The following is a 27,293-nucleotide window of genomic DNA, read 5'->3' on the forward strand; positions in this document are numbered from 1 at the left end:
CTTCTTTGCAGGAGCTAGCATAGTCCCTGGTTTATAGTAGATGCTTCCCTCCAACTGAACCAGGATCTGTATGCCTCCCTGAAACCTCCACCTACTGGAAATGATTGCCTTCTGGTTCCAGAAGGAACACTTTCCACGACAGCTCTGAAGCCAGTAATCATGTTGTCATTGCCCTGTTCTAGATGTTCCACAAATTGTGCATATGTTCCTATCTTACAAATGACATCTCCTACACAGAGTCCTTAATAATTCTACACTCCTTAATTAAAACACCAACATCATCCTCATGTAAACCTGTTAATCCAAGATTTCCCCCACTGTGCAAGAGCAATAGATTTTTTTTTTTTTTTAATGAAAGTCAGGATCTATTTTTTTAACTCTTTAAAACTTATTTTTCTTTATTTCATTCTATTAAGATAATCTTGAATCTTGAATCTGTCATCCATTGAATAAGAGTAACATTGGGTAAATCTTTTTAATTTTTAAAATTTAGAGTAAATGGACAAAAATAAGAGAAAACCTTTTGAGGTGGTATCATCTGAGTAGTAGTGGAACCATAATTCTAGATTGTGATAACCACCGTCATAGTTAAAAAATGTTTCTTGCTGATTCTTTAATCATACTGTTTAAATATTAAAATATTAATGCTTAAAAGTTTCTATCATCTGTAAAATGCATTTATTTGAAATGTCATTTAGACAATGGCTTTAACTTAACATATATTAAGGCTCATTCAATAATATTTCCCCTTCCCAAACCTGTGCTATTTATTTTAACTAAATAATATTTCCCTTTCTGGAAGAAATTATTCTCTTACACACTGCTGACCCACCATGAAAGATTATTCTCACATGCAGTTAAATCTTTAAGGGACGACTATATGACAACCACTTTACATTTGATACTGTGTAGCAAATACTATATGGTTTAAAAATTACAAAACCAAGCTCATAGAGGGTCACTAGTTTTCCCAAGGACATACAGCCAATAAGAGACTGCCAAAGGACCAGTAGCAATGGAAAAATGAGGACCTCAAAGCCTTGTGTTCAGAAGACCCTATGAGAGAAACACTGATGCAATTAGGCTGTGCCTGGGCTCCCTCACCTTCCAGGGGCCCTGACACAGAGACTTTGTCAGACAAGCACACAGAGGGGAAGATTTCACTTTATTGTTACATCAATCTCACAAATAAACCCAACACAGCCATAAACACTGAGCAGGTAAAGTGCCAATGTAGAGGCTTGGCAACAGAAGGAGGGAAGAATCCAGTTCATCTCCTCCATGTCTCCAGCCTGGAAGGATGCTTCTATTACACAAGAGTCAGGGCAGCTGACACAATAAGCATTCCATTCCACAGATACTTTGAGCTAAGGAATAGAAAATCTTACCAGATGGGGTCTGTGCAGGGCAAGGAAATAGAAAAGTCAGAAAACATTTGTTCTTCAAATAACTCAGGCATAGATATACCAAATAACAAAACCAATATTTTTCAAACTTCTTGTACTTGAGATGGAGATCTAATAAGGAATGAGGGGGGTACTAGTTCTGCAGGGTTAATGCCTGCTACTGCCTGTCTTGAGAACTCTGACCTGGGTAGACACTTTCTTCTCACATCCTGAATCAGAGGTGCCAGAGAGAATTTTTTAGGGAATTCTGGGGCGAATAACTTTACCTTTTTACCTTGCCAGCTCCCAAAAAGTAGATCAGGTGCTCCCTCATGAATACCAGAGAGATATGGGCTACCAGAATAATAAACTTGGCAGCATTTAAAGATTAATGAAGTTCAAGACTTCCCATAATTGTCTTTAGACATTTTTAGGTACCTCTATAAAGCTTGAGGTTTAAAGCACAATTATTTGGTTAGTGAATTCAAATGATCTGACTGCGAATGAGATTATGATATCCTAAGCTCAGATCATCCCAATTGTTTCTATTCCAAACTTGGAAAATCATTAATTTTCAGAGGCCAGAAAGATCACTAAAGGCCATCTGATCATTCCTCTGACACCACATGATCCTCAACTCAATTTGTCAGAATCAGTCACATGTTTCTAACACCTAAGAATTTCTGGCCTCACTTGGTCCACCAGGAATCCAAATAAGGATAAACCAGGTGAAGCAACTTACAATATGCCTGTCGAGTAGCCAAGAGCCAAGGCTTGGAGTGGAATTTTCAACCTGGGAAGGAAGGGGTGAAGTATTTCAACTCAGCCTTAGGGTAAAGAGCAGGCCAAAGGGATGCCATGATAGGTAGGGCAAGAGAGTGGAGAGGCCTCAGTGGAAAGGCACAGGTCTCCCTCACCCCAGGAAAAAATGTGGTAAATTTGGAGGGGGCACTGAAGGCTGGTAAACTGGGATCACCCCTGCTGAAGTTCAGGCATGGCCTCCTCTGCTGTGGCTATGCTTAGTTTTCCATCTTGCTTCCGCTATAGAGGCTAATAAGAAGGGGAGCCTTGGGGTGACCTAGGCTGTACTATGGCTGCCTAGCTGTTCAAATGGGAGTCACCAAATTCCTAGTCTTTAGGGAGCTTCTGTAAGCCTAAAAACATTCACAGTTCCAAAAAGTTGTTTGGTAGAGGCAGTAGCTGAACACTAGATGAGATTATAGGTGGGACCTGGCAAAGTTCAACATGGGATCTGTTAAATGCGCTGGAAACTACTTCCATGAAGCAAGGATAGAGTTGGGAATCTCTTAAAAAGATATAGCTGAGTATTTTTCTGACTTCTCCAAGTACTTTTATGACCAAATTGAAGGGGAGATTCCATTATAGGTATCTGTGTGCCTAAGCTGACACCCCAACAAAAAAGCTTCAAGATACCCCTGTGACCTCCAATGTTTTGAGAAGAGGCAGGGGACATTGGGCAGTCAGAAAAAGTTGTCCTTAACACTGTCAGCTCCTACCCTGCCTCTTTCCTTAAAATAGAGCAAAGCTGAAGAGCTTCCCAACCCTCAGTTTGCTGCCTGGAAGTTTCATTCCTGACCACCACCCCAGAAAGGTTTCCATAGGTAGGAGTTTCCACCAACTTATTCTACCTAGTATTTCCTTCTATTCTGGACCTCTTCAGGTTTTTTGCATTTCCTTTCCCTATTCATGATACCAGCTACTTGAGTCCATGGCAGACAAATAATAGACTGGGCAGAAATAATGACTGGATCTTGGAGGTATCAATGTCTAATAGTGATCCCCTGATTATTTAACATAGCCTTCAATTCCATCTCAGAAAGTGATTAATGTTCTTCTGTCTGTGGCTCCTTTCCCCCTTCCCCCCTCTAAGAAGTTCACAGTGAGAGACCATCTCATTCACCTTTGTACCCTCAGCTTTTAGGCACCAAAATAAGGCCCTATATGTGACAACTGGGTGCAGAGACTTTTAGTAGACTTAGCACACAGGAGGGAGGGCTACTCAGATCCTCCTGGCATCCATCCCCAAAGCAGATTCTTCCCCTACCCTGCCTTTTTACAACCCCCCACCTCTTCATTCTCCTCTCAAGGCCTGAAGACAAAAGTAGCAGAATGGGAGAATGAACATAGTCTTGGCTTGTCAAGTCTGAGTCTCTAGGTTCCTCTGCCACTGACTTAGTATAAGAGCTTAGACAATTCACTCGCCTCTCTGGACCTTTAAATAAAAGGGTTTAACTAGATGATCTCTCTTGGCCCTTTCAGATAAATTTATACTTGAGAAATCAACGAAAGAATTAGAAGAAATTCTAATTCTGAGACCTAGGTATCCTGCACCTCATTGAAACAGCTGAAAGGAGATAAAGGTCAGGTTCCTGTTTATTATACATTTTAGCTATAGGAAAAGAAGCAAGTGTATCTATAGAGAAATAGAACCTGACAGCCCCTATACCTGACTAATAAAAGCAAATTCCTGGAAGAAGCAGAGAAGTAGGCCACAAGTGAGACCTGGCAGTGTCAAAAGGTCTATAAATTAAGTGATCAGAGGAGTAAAAAACAATGGCTATAACCAGATAAGATCTCTAAGCACAGACTAAAGTCTAGAGAGGTCTGGGTGGGAAGGAGCCCCTGGAGCTTCTATCAGAGGAAAGGACTTGGTCCACAGCAAGTTGCTACAGCATTTGGTTCAAACCCAGGTTTCTCAATCTGTCAACCTGGTATGTATGCATACGTGCAGACATGCTGCAGTCTGTAGTTATGCTTCTGAAGTGCTGAAATGAGAAAGAAATAGAAAAAATGATACCAAATTCAAAGAAGTTAGGTTGAAGGCAAGTACAATTTTAGTTTAAAAGCTACTTAATTTCCCCACCAGTATCATTACTACTCATTCCAGAATATGGGCTAGAGAGTTTTGTGGGATGGTGAACTCTAGGGGTTAGGGGTGAATGTACTTATGGCAAGACTGAAGAACAAACACAACCCAATATCCTATATGAGAACCCTCCACCTAATGACAAGTGGATTTTACTTGACCTGACTCATTTGGGCACTTACTTGTCTTCATTCAAGGAAACCGTCTCCACAAAAGGGATTTCTTCCTTGTCTGTCTTCCCCATGATCAGTCGGTGCTTATCCAAATTTATTATGCACTGAAAACAAAGGAGAATCACTGGGCACTGTCAATAATCCTACTGTCAGTGCAAAAGGATCCCCCCCACCCCCACACCCCCCACCCAGAGAGTAAGTATCAAAGGGAAAATAAAATCAATCCTACCTTAAGGGATCGGAGAGTCTGGAGACCAAGGGACAAGTTTTTCTCATTGTCCTCTAAAAAAAAAAAAGTAAGATTCAACTATTGCCATTCTGGTTTAGAAGTCAGCCTTATCACTATTGGGTTCCATCTAATCATCCATCCATCCATCCATCCAATAAACATCTGTTGAGCATTTATTATATTAAATAATTTTCCCAGATCATTACAGTTAAAAGATGATAGAGCCAAGATTCAAACCTAGGTCTTTAAAACTCTAAAAGCCATTTACCCAAGGGATACAGGAGTACTGATGCATAGGGGCACTTGTACCCCAATGTTTATAGCAGCACTCTCAACAATAGCCAAATTATGGAAAGAGCCTAAATGTCCATCAACTGATGAATGGATAAAGAAATTATGGTTTATATACACAGTGGAGTACTACATGGCAACGAGAAAGAACGAAATATGGCCCTTTGTAGCAACGTGGATGGAATTGGAGAGTGTGATGCTAAGTGAAATAAGCCATACAGAGAAAGACAGATACCATATGTTTTCACTCTTATGTGGATCCTGAGAAACTTAACAGAAACCCATGGGGGAGGGGAAGGAAAAAAAAAAAGAGGTTAGAGTGGGAGAGAGCCAAAGCATAAGAGACTGTTAAAAACTGAGAACAAACTGAGGGTTGATGGGGGGTGGGAGGAAGGGGAGGGTGGGTGATGGGTATTGAGGAGGGCACCTTTTGGGATGAGCACTGGGTGTTGTGTGAAAACCAATTTGACAATAAATTTCATATAATGAAAAAAAAAAACTCTAAAAGCCAAAGGCCTTTAGACAAAACTCAGGATTTACAGTAGTGTAGAGGAGACTACATAAGGGAAAGTACAAGAGGTAGTAGAAAGTGATTTATGGCAAAGGAGTAAGAGGATCTTGCCTTCTACCTCCAATAGCTCAGGGAAAGCTTTCAGGAACCATCTTCACTGGCACACAAAAATGTCTATTTTCTTACCCTTAAATTTTTTTATCCTGAATTACACACTCCTTTTTCTTAGTGATTCTCAACATGTCTTGAATGTAGCTCAGAGCCCATCTGGTACTTTGGAGAGTAAAAATTGGGACAAGTCTATAGTACAGAAAAAGTGGAAACCTGGGATTTTGAAGAAGTCAGTTATTTACAGGCATGAGACCTCACAAGGGTTTGGTGGAAGAAGGGAGAGGGTTTACAAAAGGGGTCCATAGGTCCCACTTTCAATTCTACTCACCAACCACAGCTGCTGGACAGTCCAGACGGAGGGAGCCCAGTGTGATCACCAGGTGCTCAATCTGCCCCACTACTTTCAGATGCCGGGGTAGAGAAAGTTTCTCTCCTTCATGCTTGTGAGATCTGACATGCTCCTTGAGTCTGCATCAGAGAGGGAACTATCAGAATCCCGTTGGCAGAGGTTTTTGATAAAATCTGGCAATTTCTACCTTCTGGCCCCCAGGTGTAATTTTCCAGGCTTTCCTGGGTTTAATTTACCAAAAACAAAAAAAAAAGTGCTAGAAAACCTATACTTCTTGTTTCAGAATTTTGTCCTACCTATGCCAGGGGATACAAAAACTGAAAGATTTAGCTGCTGTTCTCAAAAAGCTATGTCACTATCTGCATTGGTGTAAATGAAAGTTGATACACTCAGAAAATCCTGTTCTGCATCCTAAAATCCCCACTTATATGCAAGGCAACTTAGTTAACAGCTAACTGCCCTCAGAGAGGGCATTTTATCCTCATCAGTCTTAGGATATAAGGTTAGTGGATGCTGGTACTTATTTGGTAATCACATTGATATTGATATCAGCAAGGAATATCATGGAGAAATTCATAATTAATTTAACTTGTCTCTGCAGGGGAGAAAGGAAAGGAACAGCACCCAGGTTTTACACAGTTATATAAGCTGATTGGAACAGCTAGCACCCAAGCTATTATGGGTTGGTGGATAAAAACTTAATTATGGACTTTCTGTGCCAATACTTCTGCATTACTCCATTTCCTCTTTTGGTGTTATAGCTCATCCAAAAGAAAAATAACTACAGTTTTACAGATGGTTATTAATTCTGCTGGAACCATGGCAGACTGGTGCCTAATTATGCATCAGGACATTATTAGCCTTTCTGGAACCATCATGTTGCACTGTATTTCACCTCTTCACCACATAAAAAAGCTCAGGATTCTTCCCACAGGAGCACTTGTGCCCTGGGCTCCTCCCACCAGCCTAAATATCAGTGTACAAATCCCACAGAGCCAGCTTCAAAGAGTTACAGTGGTGGTGAGGGTGAGGACAGGGTAGAAACAAGAAGGAACAGATCAGGTGGCAGAGGTCATTAACTATACAAACCAAGCCTTGTTCCAGTCCCAACTAAGAATGTGAACATCTTGAAAGTAGCCTAGAATGGACCATTTTATCTACACTAGTGATTGTTTCAATAAAGATATTTGAGCTGGGAATGATTTGCTGTACTGAGGGCTAGAAAAGTAGAAAATGACATTGGATTGATTCTTCCAATTCTGGGCTAGACCTTAGGGCCCCCCTGCTACTTAGGAGGAAAGAGAAGGAAGAAGGAAAGAAATAAAAGTACCCATTGACTGAAAAGGAGGAAAGATACAAAATGACTTTCTCTGACCAGAAGAGGAAGAACCCAATTCTAGCTGTTAAATAACCAAAGACATCAATATATGAAGTATCTGCTTCACACCCAATCCCCAGCTGGAGAAGCAGTAAGATTTGATTTTACGTGTTCTTTACAGAGAGGAAAGGCACTAAGAAACAGCTAGCTAATCACACCTACGATGGTTCAGGCCCAGCAGCAATAGCCATCCTATTCTAAGTTTTATCTTCTTGGGACAGGCAGTATGGCTTCCAGAAGTACGCTGAGTAAGCTAAGATAAAGCGCATCCCTGCTTTTACTCATCTGGGATATACCAACAGGACAGCTTCTTCTAATCTGTTGTCCTGGCAGGGCAGATCAGAATCAGGCCATGGCAAACAATGAACCAAGGATCTCACACTCTCTCATTATAGACCCTCAAAGTCTTTGCTCAGAAATTAATAGGTGGGAGTTGATGGAAAACCTGAGGCTTTCCTGGCTCACTGATTTCTCCCACGTGCCTGGGAATCTACCATGCCCCCTCTACTAAGGACTAATTCCAGCTGACTAGTTGAACTCTGCACACTTCTCTTGGAGCCTTGGTAGAGACCCTCACCATCTCTAACCTCAAAATAGATTCAGGAAAAGAGTGCATTAGCATCTGATTCCCACCCAGTACAAGTGGCTACTTACCCCAGTCTATCCACACAGGCTGAAGAGATGAGATTATATTGACAGCCTGTGTCAACCAAGGCTTTCACATCCTTTCCAGCACACTGTGGAGAGGAAACATACTGTTAAGCAGGAGCTAGAGAAGCAAAAGGGAAGGGAGCAAGCAGATGTCATATGAAAGGCAGGGCTGGAGAGCATCTCACCATTATAGGCTGGTAATGTCTCATCTTTATCCATGGCAGAATCTCCTTTAGGAGCTTTTTTCCTGCTGAATCTAGAGCTGACAGAGGATCCCAAAGAATTTTGTGTGTTTATAGTTCTATACACCAAGTAGCTCTTAATTTTAAGTGTGGTGTGTGTGTGTGTGTGTGTGTGTGTGTGTGTGTGTGTATTACGCATTCTTGCAAATATGATGAAAGCTTTGGTCCTTTTTCCCATAAAGATATACATGCATAAAAATGCAGCATATGCTTCCTATAAAACTCACTTATGGTGAGTCCATGATAAGACCCATACTCTATAGTTTGGAGGAGAGGGCCCCACTATGGGGATCACAATGGGCCCAAATCCCATTCCAGAAAACCCTGGAAAAACTACTCTCAGAATATTACCTGGCAAGAAACCAAAATCATGTCATCATCATCAGACTTCTTTAGTCCCTCAGACTTAGCCTGATTCAGTTTGTTGGTCTTGGAGGCCCAAGGAACACGGCTGCTTCGAAGTTTAGACAGGTTGGTTTCCATGAGGCGCCTCTGCAGAATGTTATGAGGTTGCTTGAGGAATAGAAAGCAGAGGCATCTTAGTGACAGGTCATTTCCCCCCTTTCCCATTGTCCCCCAGGTCCCACAGAAGTAATGAAGGAACCTCACATAACTGCGCTCTACCTTTGCTTCTTATTTATTCTTCCTTCAAGTAGACTCTTCATCGGTTTTATCAGAGCAGGTACTATGAATGAATTTGCAGTAGGCCACCCTGAATGAATTAAAGAGCAAGGTGGGACATTGGAAAATGTGGATAGGGCCAGTGAATATTCTATGGCTAAAGAGAACTGAGGAACCCTTGTGATTTGGAAGGCCTACTGCCTTCCCTTCCCTTACAAGGGCTAAAGTGACCTTAGTCTATGTGGAAGAAATGTATCCTCCCAGGTAATTTACAGATGAGGCAGCTCATTCTCACAGACCAAAGAAACCTACCCAGTACTGGTTGTCAGAAGCTCTGCTCACTTCTATTTCTTTAAAAAAATTTTTTTTAATGTTTATTTATTTTTGAGAGACAGAGAGCCAGTGGGGGAGGGGCAGAGAGAGGGGGAGACACAGAATTTGAAGCAGGCTCCAGGCTCCGAGCTGTCAGCCCAGAGCCCAAAATGGGGCTCAAACCCACAAATGTGAGATCATGAGCTGAGCTGAAGTCAGACGCTCAACTGACTGAGCCACCCAGATGTCCCTGCCCACTTTTATTTCAAGTCTCACTCCCTTACAGTCTCATCTTTTGGACCCAGTCTTCATATGCCTTCGTGACCTGACTGTCCTGTGGGCTAGGCAACTCATGGGGTGGTTGGGGCAGGAAGAGAGGAATCCATACCTGCTGAGCAACCCTCTCAGTTCTGCCACTTTGGAACCTGGCAGAACCCATATGACTAATCTTTACTGACATCCTCTGGACCTCAAGAAACATAAGGCAACTCTTGTCAGATGCTTGTTATCCACTCTCTCTCTCTCCAATGGGCCAAAAAGTGGGAGTGTAAAAGGGGAAGAGACTGACCAAGAAACAGGAGACTTAATAAGACCTTATATCTATGCCAGGATACCTAATATTAGGAGGCAGAATGAGGAATGTGAATTCAAGTCTGCTCTTTGACAGAAATTCTGTTTGGAGAGTTCATAGGGCAGCCATATCCATGCTCTGCTCTTTCTACACAAAGTGGCCTGTAGAAAATATAGGTTACCTCTTGATAAGAACTCATTTGACCTGAGTAATTTCTATACACAAGAATCTTATCCTCAGTTTACAATAATATTTAAAATCTCTCAGAGGAAAGAGTCTAACTCCAAGTTTCTATATAACACATACCAGGTGCCTCTCCAATTTTAGGGCGAAGAGGATCACTCTTAGAAGCCTAGAGCCTAGAATTTTCCCAAGAAAGGGGTTAAAACTGGATAAGGTCTTAATTATCTACCACCTTACAATTTCTGAGGAAGAATGGAGTCAGAGCCATGACTCACTGTAACCCTGGTGAGGTGAAGAAATGGATTCCCAAAATACACAGACTCTTGGCAAAACAGATTCTAAATTAGTATCCTTGGGAAAAGGAGAGAGAGAGAGATACAGAGAGAGAGAGACAGAGAGAGAGAGAGGCACTTAAAAAGAAAATGAGAGCTTCTTAACTTGATAAGGAGCTAGAGGAAGTGCTAACTCTGTCAGATTTCCTGATGTGACACTGGAAAATGCTTTGCTCCTCAAAAGAAACAGAAATTCTTCATTCTTAACTCTCTCACTAATAAGCCTGGATTCCTAGCTCAAGTCATATTAAAGCAGGGTGTTTGCTTCGATCAAGTCCATGCTCAGCAGAACCAACTCAGATAAACTACCTTTGTAGAACTGAAGACTAGAAGGGATTCAAAGGCCATTTAACGAAAGCCCTGCTCACTGAAAGTTTGGGGCTTTCCTTCTACATCAGTCTTGCTGAACATGGCTTTACCTCACTACTCCTAATCTTGCAAAGGAGTCTAATCATTACTGGACAGATGAGGAAAATTCTGAAATTATTTTCCTTGAAGTCATTGCTCTTCTGAATTTTCCTCCTTCCATATAGAATTCTTCCTCCACAGGTTATAAAACATACTCAAAGTGCTCATATATTGGGGAGAAAACTCCACATAACCTCAGACCCTCAATTCAACATCCTCCTCTAATCACACCCTTGTCTTGAATAGTCTATTTTTTTTAAGTTTAATTATTTATTTTAAGAGAGAGAGAGAGAGAGAGAGAGAGAGAGAATCTCAAGCAGATTCTGCACTGTCAGCATGGAGCCCAACACAGGGCTTGATCCCACAAACCATGAGATCATGACTTGAGCTGAAATGAAGATGTGGAAGCTTAACTGACTGAGCCACCCAGGCGCCCCACTGAACAGTCTATTTTTAAAGAATCCCCAAATCACTATGTCTATTTCCTGATATCCTATATTTTCTTCACTGAGATTACTTCTGATCCCTCAACACCAATAATAATCTCCTAATTTCCAAATCTGGTAGATATTTTTCAGACTTCGTTTTTCCTTGAGTTCTCTGGGGCATTTGACCCTGCTGACAATTTATGTGTTCTTTTCTTTAGTAACCAAAAAAGGTTCAAACACAATACATGCTCAGTGAAAAAATTCAAATATCACTGAAATATATAAAATCAAAAGGGAGTGTCCCTCAACTCAACCATTCCTCAGTCCCACTCTCTACAAATAACCACCATTAAATTTAGAAGTATATCCTTCCAAACATTTTAGTACATATACAAACACATACAAAAATAAGATCATACTATAACACTGTTCTAACATTTTCTACTTTTGTTTAATATTTGAAAGACATTTTTCTATGTCATACATATAATTCTCTTTGTTCAATTTCATAACTAAAAGTATTCATAATATAGTTTAGAAGTTGAAAATTCACAGCCAATAAACCCACATGAACCTCAGAAATAGTTTTCTGTGGTCATTTTATTATGCCTACAGGTTTTAAATGACATGCAACTGCATATTTACCTGTGCTCCCAACCAAAATTGCACTAAAATAATAGTCAAGGAATAAGAAAGGCCTAAACCTATAAGAACAAAAAGAACAATATACAGGAAACAACAATAACAAAAAAGAAGAGACAAAAAGAGACAAGATTGTGGAATCTGAGAAGCAAACAGAAAAGTGGTAACTGACCTACACTAAAGAAAGCTTCACACCATTCCACTCCATACAATGCTAGAGTGGCAAAGACTGCCAGTTGTTCATCAAAATCCATGTTCTCTTGTGCAGTACAACTTCCTTGTAGTTAGGCATGGCCATATGACTGACTTCTAGCCAACGGAATGTGAGGAGAAGCGACATGTACCACTTTAGACCTGATCCATAAAAATATCCTGTGCACATTCCTCCATTCTTTTTCTCTTCTGACTGGTTGGAATGGAAATGATCCTTAAGATAACCTTCTTAGAGGTCACATTCAAAAAAAAATTTTTAATGTGTATTTGAGAGAGAGAGACAGACAGACAGACAGAACATGAGCAGTGGAGGGGCAGAGAGAGAGGGAGACACAGAATCTGAAGCAGGCTCCAGGCTCTGAGCTGTCAGCACAGAGGCCGATGCAGGGCTCAAACCCATGAGCAAGATCATGACCTGAGCTGAGTCAGACACTCAACTGACTGAGCCACCCAGGCAACCTTTAGAGGTGACATGTTAAAGACAGAAGAGCCACTGTCAGTCTAGGTCCCTAAATGACTATATGGAAGAAGACTGTCTTGCTGACCTTTCTACTAGTACTGTTACTTAAGAAAAAATAAACTATTATGTTTGAGCTATTATATTTTTGGGGTCTAGCTGTAAAAGCAGTTTTCCTACTCAAACTAAAACTCTGAAAAGGCTGAGGAATTAGAGGTATTAGAACCTCTACAGTTAGAGGGTTGGAAATAGATCAGTATAAAGGCCTCATAAAACTCCCACTTGACCCAGACAAATGGGAAGTATGCCAAAAGTTTATTCTTTTTTAAATAGTAAATCAAAAAAACTCTGTCTGGTTAATAGTTTATCTAGGCTTAGAAATTACGTACTGTCAGATTTCTAGAACAGCTAAGGGTGAGGATGGAGTACCATACTAAGCCAGAGCTGAAGGATATGGATTTAAAGATTGAAAAAATCCACGTAGAGCCTCATCTAATAAGAGAAGAAAGGCCCACGACAAAATTTCACATCACTATGAATTTTTGGAATATTATGGGTGACACAGATTGCAAAATCTTCCAAAGAGAAAAAGATGATCCAAATACAAAGGATTTGGAACCAAAATGGCATAGGGACAACTAGAGAAGCTAAAAGACAATGGAATAATACTTTTTAAAAATTTGACAGTGCATAGTTTCCTAACCTAGCCAAACTATCAATCAAAACTCAGGAAAGATATTTCCCATGAATCTTTAAGAAACTACTGAAGGACATGCTCCACCAAAGTGAGGGAAACCAATGAACAAAGAAAAAAATCATATGGTCCAAGAACAAAGGATCCAATAGAGAAGAGAGGCAAAGGATATTCTGAAAATGATGCTGAAGGAAAAGTCTAGGATATAGGATATATAACAGGCCTTGAGAGCAACCAGTCCAAAATGAAATTACAGGATGGAGGGCTCCAGGAAGGATGTCTCCAAGAAAAAAGTGATGGACCTGGTATATCATCTACAGTTTTAAGGTACTTGGAGATTTAAATTTTACATAAAAAATAAGTTGGCAACTATTAATTTTGAGAAACGCAAATATTTGTATGAGAAAGGAAATACAGTACATTATTTGACCCAGCTGTGAATAATATGAACAGTTCCAGTTTCTTATTTACTAAGCAGTAAATGCTGATTGGACCCAAAACAGTTATTTAACAGAGTATTAGTATATTAGGAGAGAGGACATAATAAAGAGGTGTAAGAGAATTAAACCCTTACCTATTATGGTAGAAAATCAATAGATAATGATAAAATCAATTAAGTCAAGAAATAATAATATCACCATTGACCTAGATATATAGAGATCCCTACACAAGGAATAGTCTAAATTTTTAAATGTATCTTTTATAAAAACAAACATTACATGAAACAGTATACCCAATATAGTAGGAAAATGTTCAGCCACAAGAAAAGCCAAATTACAATGTCTTAAATGGAAGTATATTTTTTCTCATATAACAAGAAGTCTGGAGGTAGACAGATGTTGGCAATAATTCAGCAGTTTAACAATTTTGGGGCTACGGTCTCTGTACTCTTGGATATCCCCTCATGGTCATATAAATATTCCTCAAGGAGTGAGGAAGGATGAGGGGACAATGTGCCATCTATCCCTTTCATCAGGAAAGCAAAAGTTTTCCCAGAAGTTCCCTCAGTATTTTCCCTATATCTTCTTGATCAGAATTCACATGCCCAGTCTTAACTGCAAAGGGAGTTGGGAGAGAATTCAGCTTTTCTAATCTCTATAGAGGAGACATGCAGGTAAAAAAGGTCTGAGAATAGGTGATGATTTAGCTATCCAACAGTATCAGCCCAATCATGCAAAAACCAAAGTGTGTGTGCATGTGTGTATGCACAGGCACCAACAATGTAACTTAGGCAGGTAGCCACCTTGGCACCTGTTCTCTTACATCTGCCCTATTTTCTGCATTTTAAAACAGCATATCCTCTGCAGACATTTGAGTTTGTGGTTCAAATATATCTCAATTTAACTATTTAACTACTGATGGACATTTAGATTGTTTCTACACGTCTGCCATTAGAAACAATGCTGCAACAAAACACAGCCACTCCATTTTTCCTGACACACTCCACTAGCTTCTAAAACCACCTTTCTGTCTCTATTTGGCATCTGTCTCTTTTACTGGTTCCCTTACTTCTGCTCGTTTCTTAAATCACTAATCTGTCTTTGGTCCTTTCTTCACTCTACATATTCTTTCAGGGCAACCTTATCTACTTTCATTGCATAAATTACTACCTTTATGATGATGACGCTGTCTCATGCCCAGATCTCACTTCTGAGTTTTAGACTCATAGATCCAACTGCCACTTTGAACTTTCTACTTAGACATTCCACAGGCACTTTCAAACTTAACTTGTCGCACTGATCTTTCCCACAAAACCTGAACTTTTTCCCTATCTCGGTGAGTGAAACTCTGCTACCTCTTTAACACCTTATATTTCCCTCTCCATTTCTACTGTTATTGCTAAATCCAAGAAATATCCTAAAAGACTAGTTTCATGGTCTCCTTAACCTACAGAGGTTTTCTGGCCAGGTATATCAAACACAAAATCTTCAATTTAACATTAAAGATCTTCCAGTACCATTCATCCTCCTTCCCAAACTTATCTTTATTCCTCCAGGAAGACTTTCTACTTTCAGCAAAATGATCAGTTGTCATATATTATCTTGGGCCAATCACTAATCTTGGTAGGCATTACTTTTCTCAAGCCTTGCTTTCTTCATCAGTAATAAAATAAGTTTGTTTGAGCTTCCAAGTCCTGTTCAGTTTTAACATTCTGGATCTCTCCCTTTCCACCAACTTGGTAAAATGGCACCACCATACACCCATCTATTTTTTATTCTTTCCTTTCCCCAAACTTCCATCCCAAAGTACCATTGTTGCTTTCTCTAAAACATATCTGGAATTAATGTATTCCTCCCCATCTTTACTACCTCCAATCTAATCCAAGCCATCATCATTTTTTTGTCTTTTATACTTGCAGAAAACCTTCAAAGCTTGTTAGACCTTAAAAATGCAATGTAACTTTAATTGACCTCATCCTCTAAGTTTTATTTTAAACAATGCAATTTTTAAATATTGAGGTATAATTATATTATACATGCATTATATTAGTTATAGGTATATGACATGATTTCATATTTGTATATACTGCAAAATGATCACCACAATAAGTCTAGTTAATGCTCATCACCATACATAGTTATAATGTTTTCCCTTTTTTCCTTAAAATGAGGACTTTCAATATCTACCCTCTTAGCAACTTTCAAATATGCAGTATGCTAGTATTAACTATAGTCATCATGCTGGACATGATATCCCCATGACTTATTTTTTTATAGCTGGAAGTCTGTACCATTTGACCACTTTCATCCATTTCGCTCCCCTGCCCTCCAGGAAGCACCAATCTGTTCTTTGTATCTATGACCTTGGTTGTTTTGTTTGTTTGTTGTGTTTTTTAGATTCCACTTATAAGTGAGATCATATGGTATTTGTATTTCTCTGACTCACTTCACTTAGCATGACCCTCACAGTCATCTATGTTGTCACAAATGGTTAAGATTTAATACTTTTTTATGGTTGAATATTATATATATACTACATTTTCTTTGTCCATTCATCCACAGATGGACACCTAGGTTGCTTCTATATGTTGGTTCATCACTTCTTATCTGAACTGCCAAAAAACTCCTAACTTATCTTCTGCCTCTTCTTTCATCCTTTTCCAGTTCATTCCCTACATAGCAACCAGGGTGAGTTTTTAAAAATATAAGTTGGATAATACATTCCCTTACTCCAAACCCTTCAATAGGTTCCTATTGTTCTTTGAATAAAATTCAAACTTCTTACCATGGTATATGTGGTTCTGCATCATCTGGTTCTTGTCCATTGCTCCAACCTCCATCTACATACCATATACATGCCACACTCCCTTTATTCATCCATACTTCCTTGTTCAAAAACTCTTCCCCATTCCAATGCCTTTGCACCTGTTATTCCCTCTGTCTGCAATGTTCTCCCACTAACACTTCAAATAGTTAACTTGTTCTCATTTTTCAAGTCTCAGCTCAAATGTCATTTCATCAAAGATGCCCCCCCAACTATACTATTTAAAGTGGGTACCCCACCTCTTCAGTTATTAACATATCCTACTCTTTCTTTCATAGTAATTATAAATCCACAATTATTTTGCTTATTTACTTGTTTACTATTTCACTTCCCCACTAGGTTGTTAATTCCACAAGAGCAGGGACCATAAATGTCTTGATCACAGCTATACCCCTGGTCCTTGATATAGTACTGAATAAACAAATCTCTACTCTTCACTTCTTCAAAAAGCCTTTCTTGATTAACATCATCTAGATCTTTCTTTCAGAATCCCTCAATACTTACACATTACATAGTTCGTAATTTACTTTCCCACTCCTTGACTATTGCTTAGGAAATTTACTTAGGTGGTTTATTTTTATGTTTATTGAAAAATTGGCTTTCCAAGAACTGTATTCTAGTTTCCTGAAGTCCTTCAAGACACACATTAGTAATTAGTTAGAAAGGTGCTACAGGCACTCTGGTGACCTTTGGACATAATTCTCCAGTCATCCTACTGACATGGATCTTGTTTTATGCTTTACCTCAACAAGGTACTACTAATCTAAGCAGTCCCTGGTTCTCTCCTGTCCCTGAAATGTGGCTGCTAAACCCTAACCAGGGTTTAGACATCTAAACCTTAGCAGCAAGCTCAAATGTGCTGCCTTCACTATTATCAGGAGCTTCTGAAGGAAATGCACTCTGTGGGCAGTGTTGTATTCTGGGTAGAAATAGCTGAGGTTCCTCAATCTGGCACCCAATCTGGTTAAATATCTCTTCTTCTAATCAGGCTATAGAGTGGGAAGAAAAGTGAGGTGAGAGGAAGTAGATTATACTGCAGAATGCCACAAAATCATGTTTTGAGCAAGAACTTCTAAGGCCACTTTCTTAATCCCTTTACCTATACTGCACTGAAGCCAGACAGAATCAAACTAATGGAATTTTGTGGTCCACAGAATAGACTAGACCAGACAATGCGGTTGAAATTACATAAGTCTCTCCCATTTGTAGGTTTTATTCCCAGAAGAGAGACCCAAGGTTTCTAGCTAGCAATTGAACCACAACTAGAACCACTTTGAAAGTGGGGTCAGCAAATACAGTCCATAAGCCAAATCCAGCCTGATACCTATTTTTGTAAATAAAGGTTTATTGAAACACAACCAACCCCACTCATTTACTGTCTATGGATGCTTTTGCACTACAACAGCATTGTTGAGTAGTTGAGACAGACACTGGACTAAAAAGCTGAAAACAGTTACTATCTGGTCCTTTATAGAAAAAGTTTGCCAACCCTTGCTTAGCATAGTATTTAAAATATATGCTTTATAGAATTAGACCTATAAATACAGAGAACAAACTGATGGTTGCCAGAGGGAAGGGGGTGGGAGAGGTGAGCAAAATGGGTGAAGGGGAGTGGGAGATACAGGCTTCCAGTTATACAATGAATATGTCATGGGAACAAAAGGCACAGCATAGGCAATATAGTCAATGATACTGTAATAGCATTGTATAGTGATGGATGATAGTTACATTTGTGGTGAGAATAGCATAACCTATAGAGAAGTTGAATCACTATGTTATACACCTGAAACTAGCATAACGTTGTGTGTCAACTTTATTTAAAAAATTAAAATTAGGGGCGCCTGCGTGGCTCAGTCAGTTAAATATCTGACTTCGGCCTAGGTCATGATCTCACGGTTTGTGAGTTCGAGCCCCATGTCAGTCTCTGTGCTGACAGCTTAGAGTCTGGAGCCTGCTTTGGATTCTGTGTCTCCCTCTCTCTCTGCCCCTCCCCCACTCATGCTCTGTCTCTCTGTCTCGCTCTAAAATAAACATTTTTAAAAAATTTTTTAATAAAATAAAATTAATAAATTAAATTAATAAAGTGTTGAGAGAAAACTCCCACTAACCTCAAAATCTGTACCTGCCAAATTATCCTTCAAAAGTGAAGAAGTGGGGAGCCTGGGTGGCTCAGTCAGTTAAGCATCCGACTCTTGATTTCGGCTCAGGTCATGGTTTCGCAATTCTTAAGTTGGAGCCCCACATCAGGCTCTGCGCTGACAGTGCACTGCTTGGGATTCTCTCTCTCCCTCTTTCTCTGCCCCTCCCTGCTCTTGCTCACCTGTGCATTCTCTCTCTCTCTCTCTCAAAATAAACAAACAAACAAAAGTGAAAAAGAAATAAAGCGTATCTCAGAAAAGCAAAAATTAAGGGAATTTGTTGCCAGTGATGTGCCTTGCAAGAAATATTAGAGTTTTTTAGAGAGAAGGAAAATGACATGTCAGAAGCTTGGATCTATATAAAGATAGGAAGAGTACTGTAAAAGCAATAAGTGAAACTAAAATAAGGCCTTTCCTTTTTTTTATTCTTTTTTTTTCTTTTTTTTTAACATTTATTTATTTTTGAGATAGAGAGAGACAGAGCATGAACGGGGGAGGGGCAGAGAGAGGGAGACACAGAATTGGAAGCAGGCTCCAGGCTCTGGGCCATCAGCCCAGAGCCCGACGCGGGGCTCGAACCCACGGACCGCAAGATCGTGGCCTGAGCTGAAGTCGGATGCTCAACCGACTGAGCCACCCAGGCGCCCCTCCTTTTTTTTATTCTTAATTAAGGTAACAAATAACAGTTTTTTTCAAAATTATAATAGCGACAATATATTTTATTACATATGATTTTATACAATGCTTTTATATAGTAGATGCTGATATACTCTTATGTATAGGTGAAATGAAATTAATACTGGCAATGACACAAGAGATAGGAAAAGGAATTAGGATTATCTTGTTATTATAAAATGTTGGGGAAGGTCATGGAAAAGATATGATCACTGGGTTTACCCATAAGCTGGCACTGTACCATCCAAGGCTCTTACCCCCACCCCTGTCTTTGGAATGTGAATTCCACTTGCCCTTCCCACTCCCAGAGGCTGCTCCAAGAACATAGACAGTGTTGAGGTAGAGATGTGTTGAGAACACCTTCATGGTATGTGTAAGTGAACCTAATCAAGGCCTCCCAATAAACTTTTAAGATTTGGTGGGCAGGTGCAAGAGTCTTCTTGTCTTACTGATGCCCAAGACAAGCCTCATATGTAAGTTCTTTTTGCTTATTAAACCTGCCACCTACCAAAAAAATAAAAAATAAAAAAAATAATAAAATACATACCTTGGAGTCAGACAAAGTTGAGTTCAAGTTAGTAAGCACTTTGTAGTGCATTGGTGAGGATTAAATGAGATGATCCATATGAACATTTAACACCACATCAGGTATAGAGTAAGCACTCAAATGTTAGTAAGTATATATATATGTATATACATATTTAAAATCCTCATGCTCAGCTTAAAATTGAAACTGATTACCATTCTTTTTTTTTTTCCCTAAAAGGGCATGAAATTATCCCACTCCATTTAGTCCTCATTTAAAATTTGTGGATAAACATGGACTCCTGATTGACTCTCATTTCAAGCTGAATATACAGATCTATCAGGCCTTGGAAATCTAAAAGAGCACTAGTATCTGTGCCTTCTCTTCTTTGTTTACTCATTGCATATATAACATGTGACCCATTCTACCCCCATGGGAACATAGGCAAGTTGTCTGTGGGTTTACATTTATTCAAAAACTCATGGGGACTGGAGCACCTGGGTGGCTCAGTTGGTTGAGCATTCAACTCTTGATTTTGGCTCAGGTCATGATCCCAGGGTCACGGGTTTGAGCCCCACATCAGGCTCTGCACTGAGCACGGAGCCTGCTTAAGAGTCTCTTTTTCTCCCTCTGCCTCTCTCCCCTGCTCTTGCTCTCTTCTTCTCTAAAATAAACAACAACAACAACTATAACAACAACAACAAATGGGGCTCTGTCTAAGGTAGGCCATTATGTTGCTCCAGACCTTCTGTGTAGCTCACGGACATGTTATTTCAAAGAGAAGATCCCTATTCCTGATTGTTATCTGCTTTGTGGATTAGTCTGAGCAGTTTCTCAGGTGCCCATGGCAGGCTGCATTTTTGTTAGGAAGGATTCACACAGGCAGGGACTGGACCAGATAAACTGTAAAGTTCTTGCTCTGAGGTTCTATAGGGCACACTCTGGCAGCCTCCTCTCCATAACATCTTGTAGTCAGTTGACTTACTATGAAATGATGACATTGTAATCAGATGTTGATCTCCATTACTATTGCCACACTGAGCCAAAGTAATCACTTCTTCCACTGAACTCCTCTAGTGCTTATAGACTATAACACCTTGGCAACAAGCATAGGCTTCCTGATGGTGTTATTTGTCTTCTCATGGAGCTGTCTACTCAACAACTACACCTGATTCTTGATTAACTAAGAGATAACCCAAACTTAACTCATTCAAAAATCAAATTCCTGATTCCTAATCCATATTCCTAATCTACTCTTCCTGTAGTCTTAGCCATTTCAGTAAATGGCAACTTTATTCTTCCAACTGCTAGATCAAAAACCTTAAGGTCATTCTTGACTACTTTCTTTCAGATCTCTAATCCAATCTATCAACTAAACTTGTCAGTTCTACCTTCAAGAACCTGATCTTCCCTTGTCCCCTTCACTGCTTTCTCACTGCTCTGAGCCACCTTCATCTTTCGCCTGGATTACTAGATAACAAAACTCCTAATCAGTCACCCTGCTTCTACTCTTGCCCATCATCAGCCTAATCTACACAGTAGTCTGAGAAATCTTTTTATAAAATAAGTCATGTCATGTCACCCCTCTGTACAAAGTCTTCTACTGGTTTCCCATATCGGATTAAAAGCCAAATAAATCTACAATGACCTATAAGGTCCTGAGTAGTTTGGCCTCCCACTGTTTCTCTGATGTTATCTCCTATCACCCTCCCACTTACTCATTTTGCTCTGATCGCAATGACTTTCTTATAGTTTTTCAGTCACATCAAGCATAGTGACACTTCAGGCCTCTGTACTTTCTATTCCTTCTGCCTAAAACATTCCTTCCCAAGATATTTTGCTCTCTGATTTCCTTCAATATCTTCTACAATGTAATCTTATCGGAGAGGCCTTACCTGACCACCTTGTATAAAGTACAAGATTCCACTCCACCCTACCCTGGCCATTGTACTCTCTATTCCCCTTACCCTGGTTTTTCTCCATAGTATTTATTGCTACTTGATATATTACACATTTACTTGTTTTAAATTAATTTATCCTGTCCTTCCCCTGATTTATAAACTTCTTGTAGAAAGAAACTGCTATCTTCTTTGTGGTCCGAGCACCTAGTACTGTGTCCTGAACACAGCAAGTGTTCAAATAATGTTTGCTATAATTGGATACAATCATAGCTCTGACTCTTCAGTTTGCACCAGATCCTGGTGTTATACTGGTATTTCTTGCTTCTCTTCTAAGGCTCCAAAAGTTCTCTGATTCAAAATATATACCAGTAGGGATGTCTTATGGCATTCTGTGATCAAGTAGATCAAATGATCAGAGTATAGGACTAGTGATTTCATGGTCAGGTGGCTTTGCTATGTTCTACCATCCTTACTGCAGCCTTCACTCCTAATTCTAGTGAGTTTTTCTAAAGCATTTGGCTATAAGTAGATTCAATCATAGATGGGAAAGAAAAACTCTTTCTATTGCTGGAAAACTAAAGATATAACCTAATGGTCAATAATATTATCATGTAGGAAAGACAGCTATTTGACAGCATTGTTTTTAAAAATTAAAAAGTCCTGGAGCACCTGGGTGGCTCAGTCGGTTAAGCATCCAACTCTTGATTTTGGCTCAGGTCATGATCTCATCACCATGAGATCGAGCACTGCATTGGGATTTGCAATGTCAGTGCAAAACCTGCTTGGGATTCTCTCTTTCTCTCTCTCTCTCTGCCCCTCTCCAACACACACTTGCACTCTAGATCTCTCTCTCTCCCTCTCTCTCAAAATTAAACAAACACTTTTTAAAAATAAAAAGTCCTTACCTCAATGAAAAGAACATTTATGAAACTGGTAGCTAAGACAAAAGAAATTACAAGAGGCAAAATTCCAAGAGTAGAAATTTTTTTCTCCAACTTCATCAACTTAAAAAAAAAATAAATCAAATAAAATATTACTCATTCATATCTTTGATTTTGGTTCTTAATCTAATACAGAAAAAAAAATCACAAAATGAAAGGATAAACAAAATAAGGTAACCAGACATAAGAAGTAAGATTATATCCACAGGAGACTTTGTCACAGCCAACTACACATAAACAGGAATAGGACAAAGGCACTTCCCTGGGTCCAAGAGAACAAGACCACATTTTATTGCCTACAGGTGCTCTTTGCCAATCCAAAAAAAAAAAAAAGTTGGCAGGCTGGTATCAAATAGTGAATATTTCAGAAACAGCATGTTAAAAGGTAGATAATTCATAAAACCCAACAGTATAATTCTAATATGGGTCACTAGGGTGAGGAAAACAAACCACAATCTCCTCACTGGCACAAACCCAAGTCAATTCAAACTAAGTTGTCCTGGGGCACCTGGTTGTTCAGTCAGTTAAGCGTCTGACTTTGACTCAGGTCATGATCTCACTGTCTGTGAGTTCAAGCCCTGCGTCAAGCTCTGTGTTGACAGCTCAGAGCCTGGAGCCTGCTTCAGATTTTGTGTCTCCCTCTCTTTCTGCCCCTCCCCTACTTGCACACGCTCTCTCTGTCTCTCTCTTAAAAATAAACATTAAGGGGCGTCTGGGTGGCTCAGTCGGTTGGGTGGCCGACTTCAGCTCGGGTCATGATCTTGCGGTCCGTGAGTTCGAGCCCCGCGTCAGGCTCTGTGCTGACAGCTCAGAGCCTGGAGCCTGTTTCAGATTCTGTGTCTCCCTCTCTCTGACCCTCCCCCGTTCATGCTCTGTCTCTCTCTGTCTCAAAAATAAATAAACGTTAAAAAAATTAAAAAAAATAAACATTAAAAATTAAAAAAAAAGAAATCTCAAACTAAGTTGTCCTCTCTTTATTTCTGTACCATCAACAACAACAAAAACCTAATTTTTTCTTTCCCCCATCTCCCTCTTTTTCTCGTTCCTCTTCTATTGGGTTTGTACCACAGACCTATCAATTCGTTTTGGCTCAAATTTTCACTTCGGTGAAAGAAAATTCAGTCATTGTCTACACTACCAGACATAGGCATAAAGTGAAGTGATAGGGTACTTCTAAGGTTATTTCTTAGATTGTACTGAGGCAGCAACATCAGTTTCAAGAGAGCTTAATCATGCTACCTCACCCTAGTACTCATAGCTTTTCTTTCCCTACCCCAATCTGCCTTGGTTTCTGTGACCTGTTCTAGCTCTTCTGTGTAATCATTTTCACATTAAGAGTGTGAGAACAGTGAGAGAGGGATATCAAATGCATGGCAATGGATTTCTCTCTTTTTCAGAGAAAAAGTGTGAATCCTAACTCAAGGTCTCACAGTAAACTGCTAGGCATCATATCCGTGGCAATAACTTGCTTCTTGAGGATGCGTCCTCCTTCCAACTGACTGCCTATGTTTTATGCTACCAGCTCCTGTGTGACTCCAGTGACACAGACTGGAGTCAGAAAAGCAGACAGAATTCTTCCTACACAGGATGAAGTAATACAAGGAATGCTAAGCAGAAGGATAGAGTGGTAGTTCCTCAGGGATAGGGAACTCCGACAGCCCAGGACAACCAAATGTCAATCATTTCTTATATCCAGCATAAGGGGAAGAAAAACATTCCACATTTTACTTCTTTTCTTAAATACTTCCCTCTTTATGGGTTCCTGAAGCTTTTAGGAACTAGGATTATTTTGGCCTAAAGGTAAGATTTAGACCTGGTTTGCTACATGAATCTAGACCACTTTAAAGTGAAAGAAGGGAAGACAGAGAGTTATCTTTTTTCTAGGAATGCATTTCAGTCACTCATGATTCTGAGTGAGTATGAATTAGGTTGACTATCCTGTAACATACCTTGGAAAAATCAGAGAAAAATAACTGGATAGCCTTTCCCTGCTCAAAAATAACTAAAATTATTCTCTATCATAATGGGGGAGGGCAAATCTGATATTGGAATCTGTGTGTCATTAGTCATGGTTAAAAAAAAAAAAAGGAAGTGGATTCAGAAGCTCTACCTTCCATACTATCTAGGGCTTGCAATGGCAATTTCAGTGAACCAGGCTGACACCTTTCTTTCTCTGCCAAATATCATACCAAATTAATGCCAAATTAAATATTCCAAAATCTCAAAAAATACTGAAAAAATTATACAGACCACCTACCTCATTTAAAAGACATTTAATTATTGCCCAGATAATACCGTGATTGTGAAATTCAAGAAAACAAGTAAACTACAAGAAAACTCCAGATAAAACTGCAAACCTAAACATATATTTGGCCCAGTTCCACTACAGTGACTGAAGGATGAGAGTCAAGCACAGTTCTTTAAACTAGCAATCCTGAACCATCCACCCCCCTCCTAGAGAGGACAGCATGGTCTTTGAACCCAGACCTCCTGTCCTGGAGTTTCTCCTTCTTAAGGCAAAGAACGACCCTGCTAGAAAAAAAGCCTGCGCCAGCTCCAGCTCCACACGTTAGCTGGCCAGTGAGATGGAGCAGCCTGGCTGCCTGTATCCACTCTTTGGAGGTAGATGCAGATGAGAATGATGAAGAGATGTCTGGGCTTCAAGAAACCTTCACATTCGACCCTTTTTCTCTCTCCCTCCTCAGAAGAAGGTCAAGGTAGATAAGCCCAAAATCAAACGGAGAAGTAGACTTGGCAAAGGGGGAAATGGATGTAACAAAATCATCTGGGTATGGTGACTGCCAAGAAACCCCCCTTCCCACTTCTTCCTCTCCGTCCCACACCCATTAAGGAGTCACCTCTGTCTGGGTCACTGGACTGGCCAAGCAGCCCGGCCAAGCGAGGCTCAAGCCCCATGCAATCGAATTCGGAACTACGAATGAGAATAACGGGAAGGAAAAGAGACCAGAGGGCCAGAAGGCAGGGCAGGGTCTCCTACTCTAGACAGAGGCACGAAGCGGAAGGCAGCGCGAGCTGGAAAAGAAAGCTACGACGGAATCCCGACAGAAAGCGAAGCAGGGAGATGCTGGATGGACAGGAATCCGAGCCAGCGAGAGCGAGACAGCGGACAGCGGCTGGCGGAGGCGGGGGCGGGGGCCGGGCGGGTGACTCAGTGAAAGCGGCCAAGGGCGGGCCCGGGGAGACCGCACGGCGCGACGGTGACCGGTCGCCGCGTGCGGGCATCCCCAGGTGGCGCGGCTGCGGGGAGCTCACCGTGTCCTTGGACGAGCCCAGCTTCTTGAGGCCGTCCAAGGGCAGCAGGTCGGCGGAGTCCTTATGAATGAACTGCACGGCTTGCTTCATCCGGCGCTGCTGCCGCAGCGACGCGGCCTCCCGCATGTCCGTTTCCTTGCGGCCGCCCTCGCTGAGGAGCCCTGAGTAAAACATCGCTGAGGCGCCCGCGGCCCGGCGTCCGCGTCGCTCTCGTCTCCCCAGCAGCCCTCAGCCTCGAGCTCCTCCAGCGCCGCGAGAGGCGCGCGCCGAGAGTTTTATAGCCGAGCGTGACGTCACGGGGAGCAGCCAGTGCGCGCGCGAGGGGCGGGGCCAGCGGAGCGCCCCCTCCCTGCTCACGGCTCCCCAGCATTCGCGGGCCGCTGCGGGTCTCTGAGGCACCTCGTTGAAGGAAGGACCGGCGACAAGGGGTGACGCTGGCTGAACTGACTCAGAGTGCCGAGGCTCTACCACGGCCGCTTTATCCCACCGCCCTCTCCTGTTGAGGGTGCCCCGCATCCCCTGGACCGGGATAGGGTGTGGGGGCCCCTTGGTGGAGCAGCCTCTCCCACCCCAACCGCTGTAGCCCCCGACTGCCGCTCACCTGGCCACGCCGTGGCGGACCCCGGGATCACCGCCAGCTGAGCCATGCCCCAAGTCCCTCCGTCCGCGCCGCTGCTCGGCTTTGCAAATTCCCAACTCCGCGCCCCCTCCAGGAACCCCAACGTCCACAGCGCACTTCAGAGTTGGGATGGCTCAGGATTTCTGCAACTTCAGGCCGGTCCCCACCCACCAGGCCACGTGACTGGGGAGGGGGCAGCCCCTGCAGGCTGGCTGGAGCCGGCTTTCCGGGGACACCTCCCCCACCTCCCACTCCACCTCCTGGCACCCTCTGTCCATGTACCCGCATCCGCACTTGCGAGCCGGGGGGCGCAGGGCTGGTTGGAAACCTGAGAGCCAGCCTAGGGCTGAGGTGTGGCAATGGCTCCTGCCTCCGCGCTACTGCACAGGAGTGCAAGGTGCCCCACACCTGCTCTTCGGAATACCGGGGAGAAAAGCACCCCTAGGGCTTACCGTCGGGAGGGTCTTTCACTCTCCAGCATGCTTCCGAGAGCAATCGGAACTCGGTGTTCTTTGTGAGTCCTTGATACTCTCAAGCCATTCTAAAGAGCCTTTCAGGCATCTGGCTTCTGGCCTCTACCTTGCGACTTAAGACAAACCACACTTTCACCCTAGAAACCACCGCCACTACCCTCTCCCACCTTGTCTGACAGGAGCAGATACGAAGCAGAAAGATCAGCTCTAGGAAGAGAACCAACAAAAGTAACAATAACGACATTAACTGAGCTTTTCACCCTAGAAACCACCGCCACTACCCTCTCCCACCTTGTCTGACAGGAGCAGATACGAAGCAGAAAGATCAGCTCTAGGAAGAGAACCAACAAAAGTAACAATAACGACATTAACTGAGCTTTTACTGTGTGTCAGGTGCTGGCATAAATACTTAAAA

The 27,293-nt window shown here is 41.4% G+C and overlaps 1 protein-coding gene across 1 annotated transcript; it reads right to left on the reverse strand.

Annotated features, from left to right (window-relative positions):
- Positions 1-1,146: 1,146 nt before the first annotated feature.
- NRIP3 (nuclear receptor interacting protein 3) lies at positions 1,147-26,057 on the reverse strand. Its single transcript, XM_058688174.1, has 7 exons — positions 25,787-26,057; positions 8,559-8,720; positions 7,969-8,051; positions 5,916-6,055; positions 4,675-4,727; positions 4,455-4,549; positions 1,147-4,171 (listed from the first exon to the last, which is right to left on the reverse strand). Exons 1-7 carry the CDS (start codon positions 25,958-25,960, stop codon positions 4,156-4,158), a joined length of 723 nt encoding a protein of 240 aa, XP_058544157.1. The 5' UTR covers positions 25,961-26,057; the 3' UTR covers positions 1,147-4,155.
- Between the last annotated feature and the right edge of the window lie 1,236 nt (positions 26,058-27,293).

The sequence above is a fragment of the Neofelis nebulosa genome, chromosome 10 (genome assembly GCF_028018385.1).
Source record: "Neofelis nebulosa isolate mNeoNeb1 chromosome 10, mNeoNeb1.pri, whole genome shotgun sequence".
NCBI classification, from domain to species: Eukaryota; Metazoa; Chordata; class Mammalia; order Carnivora; family Felidae; genus Neofelis; species Neofelis nebulosa.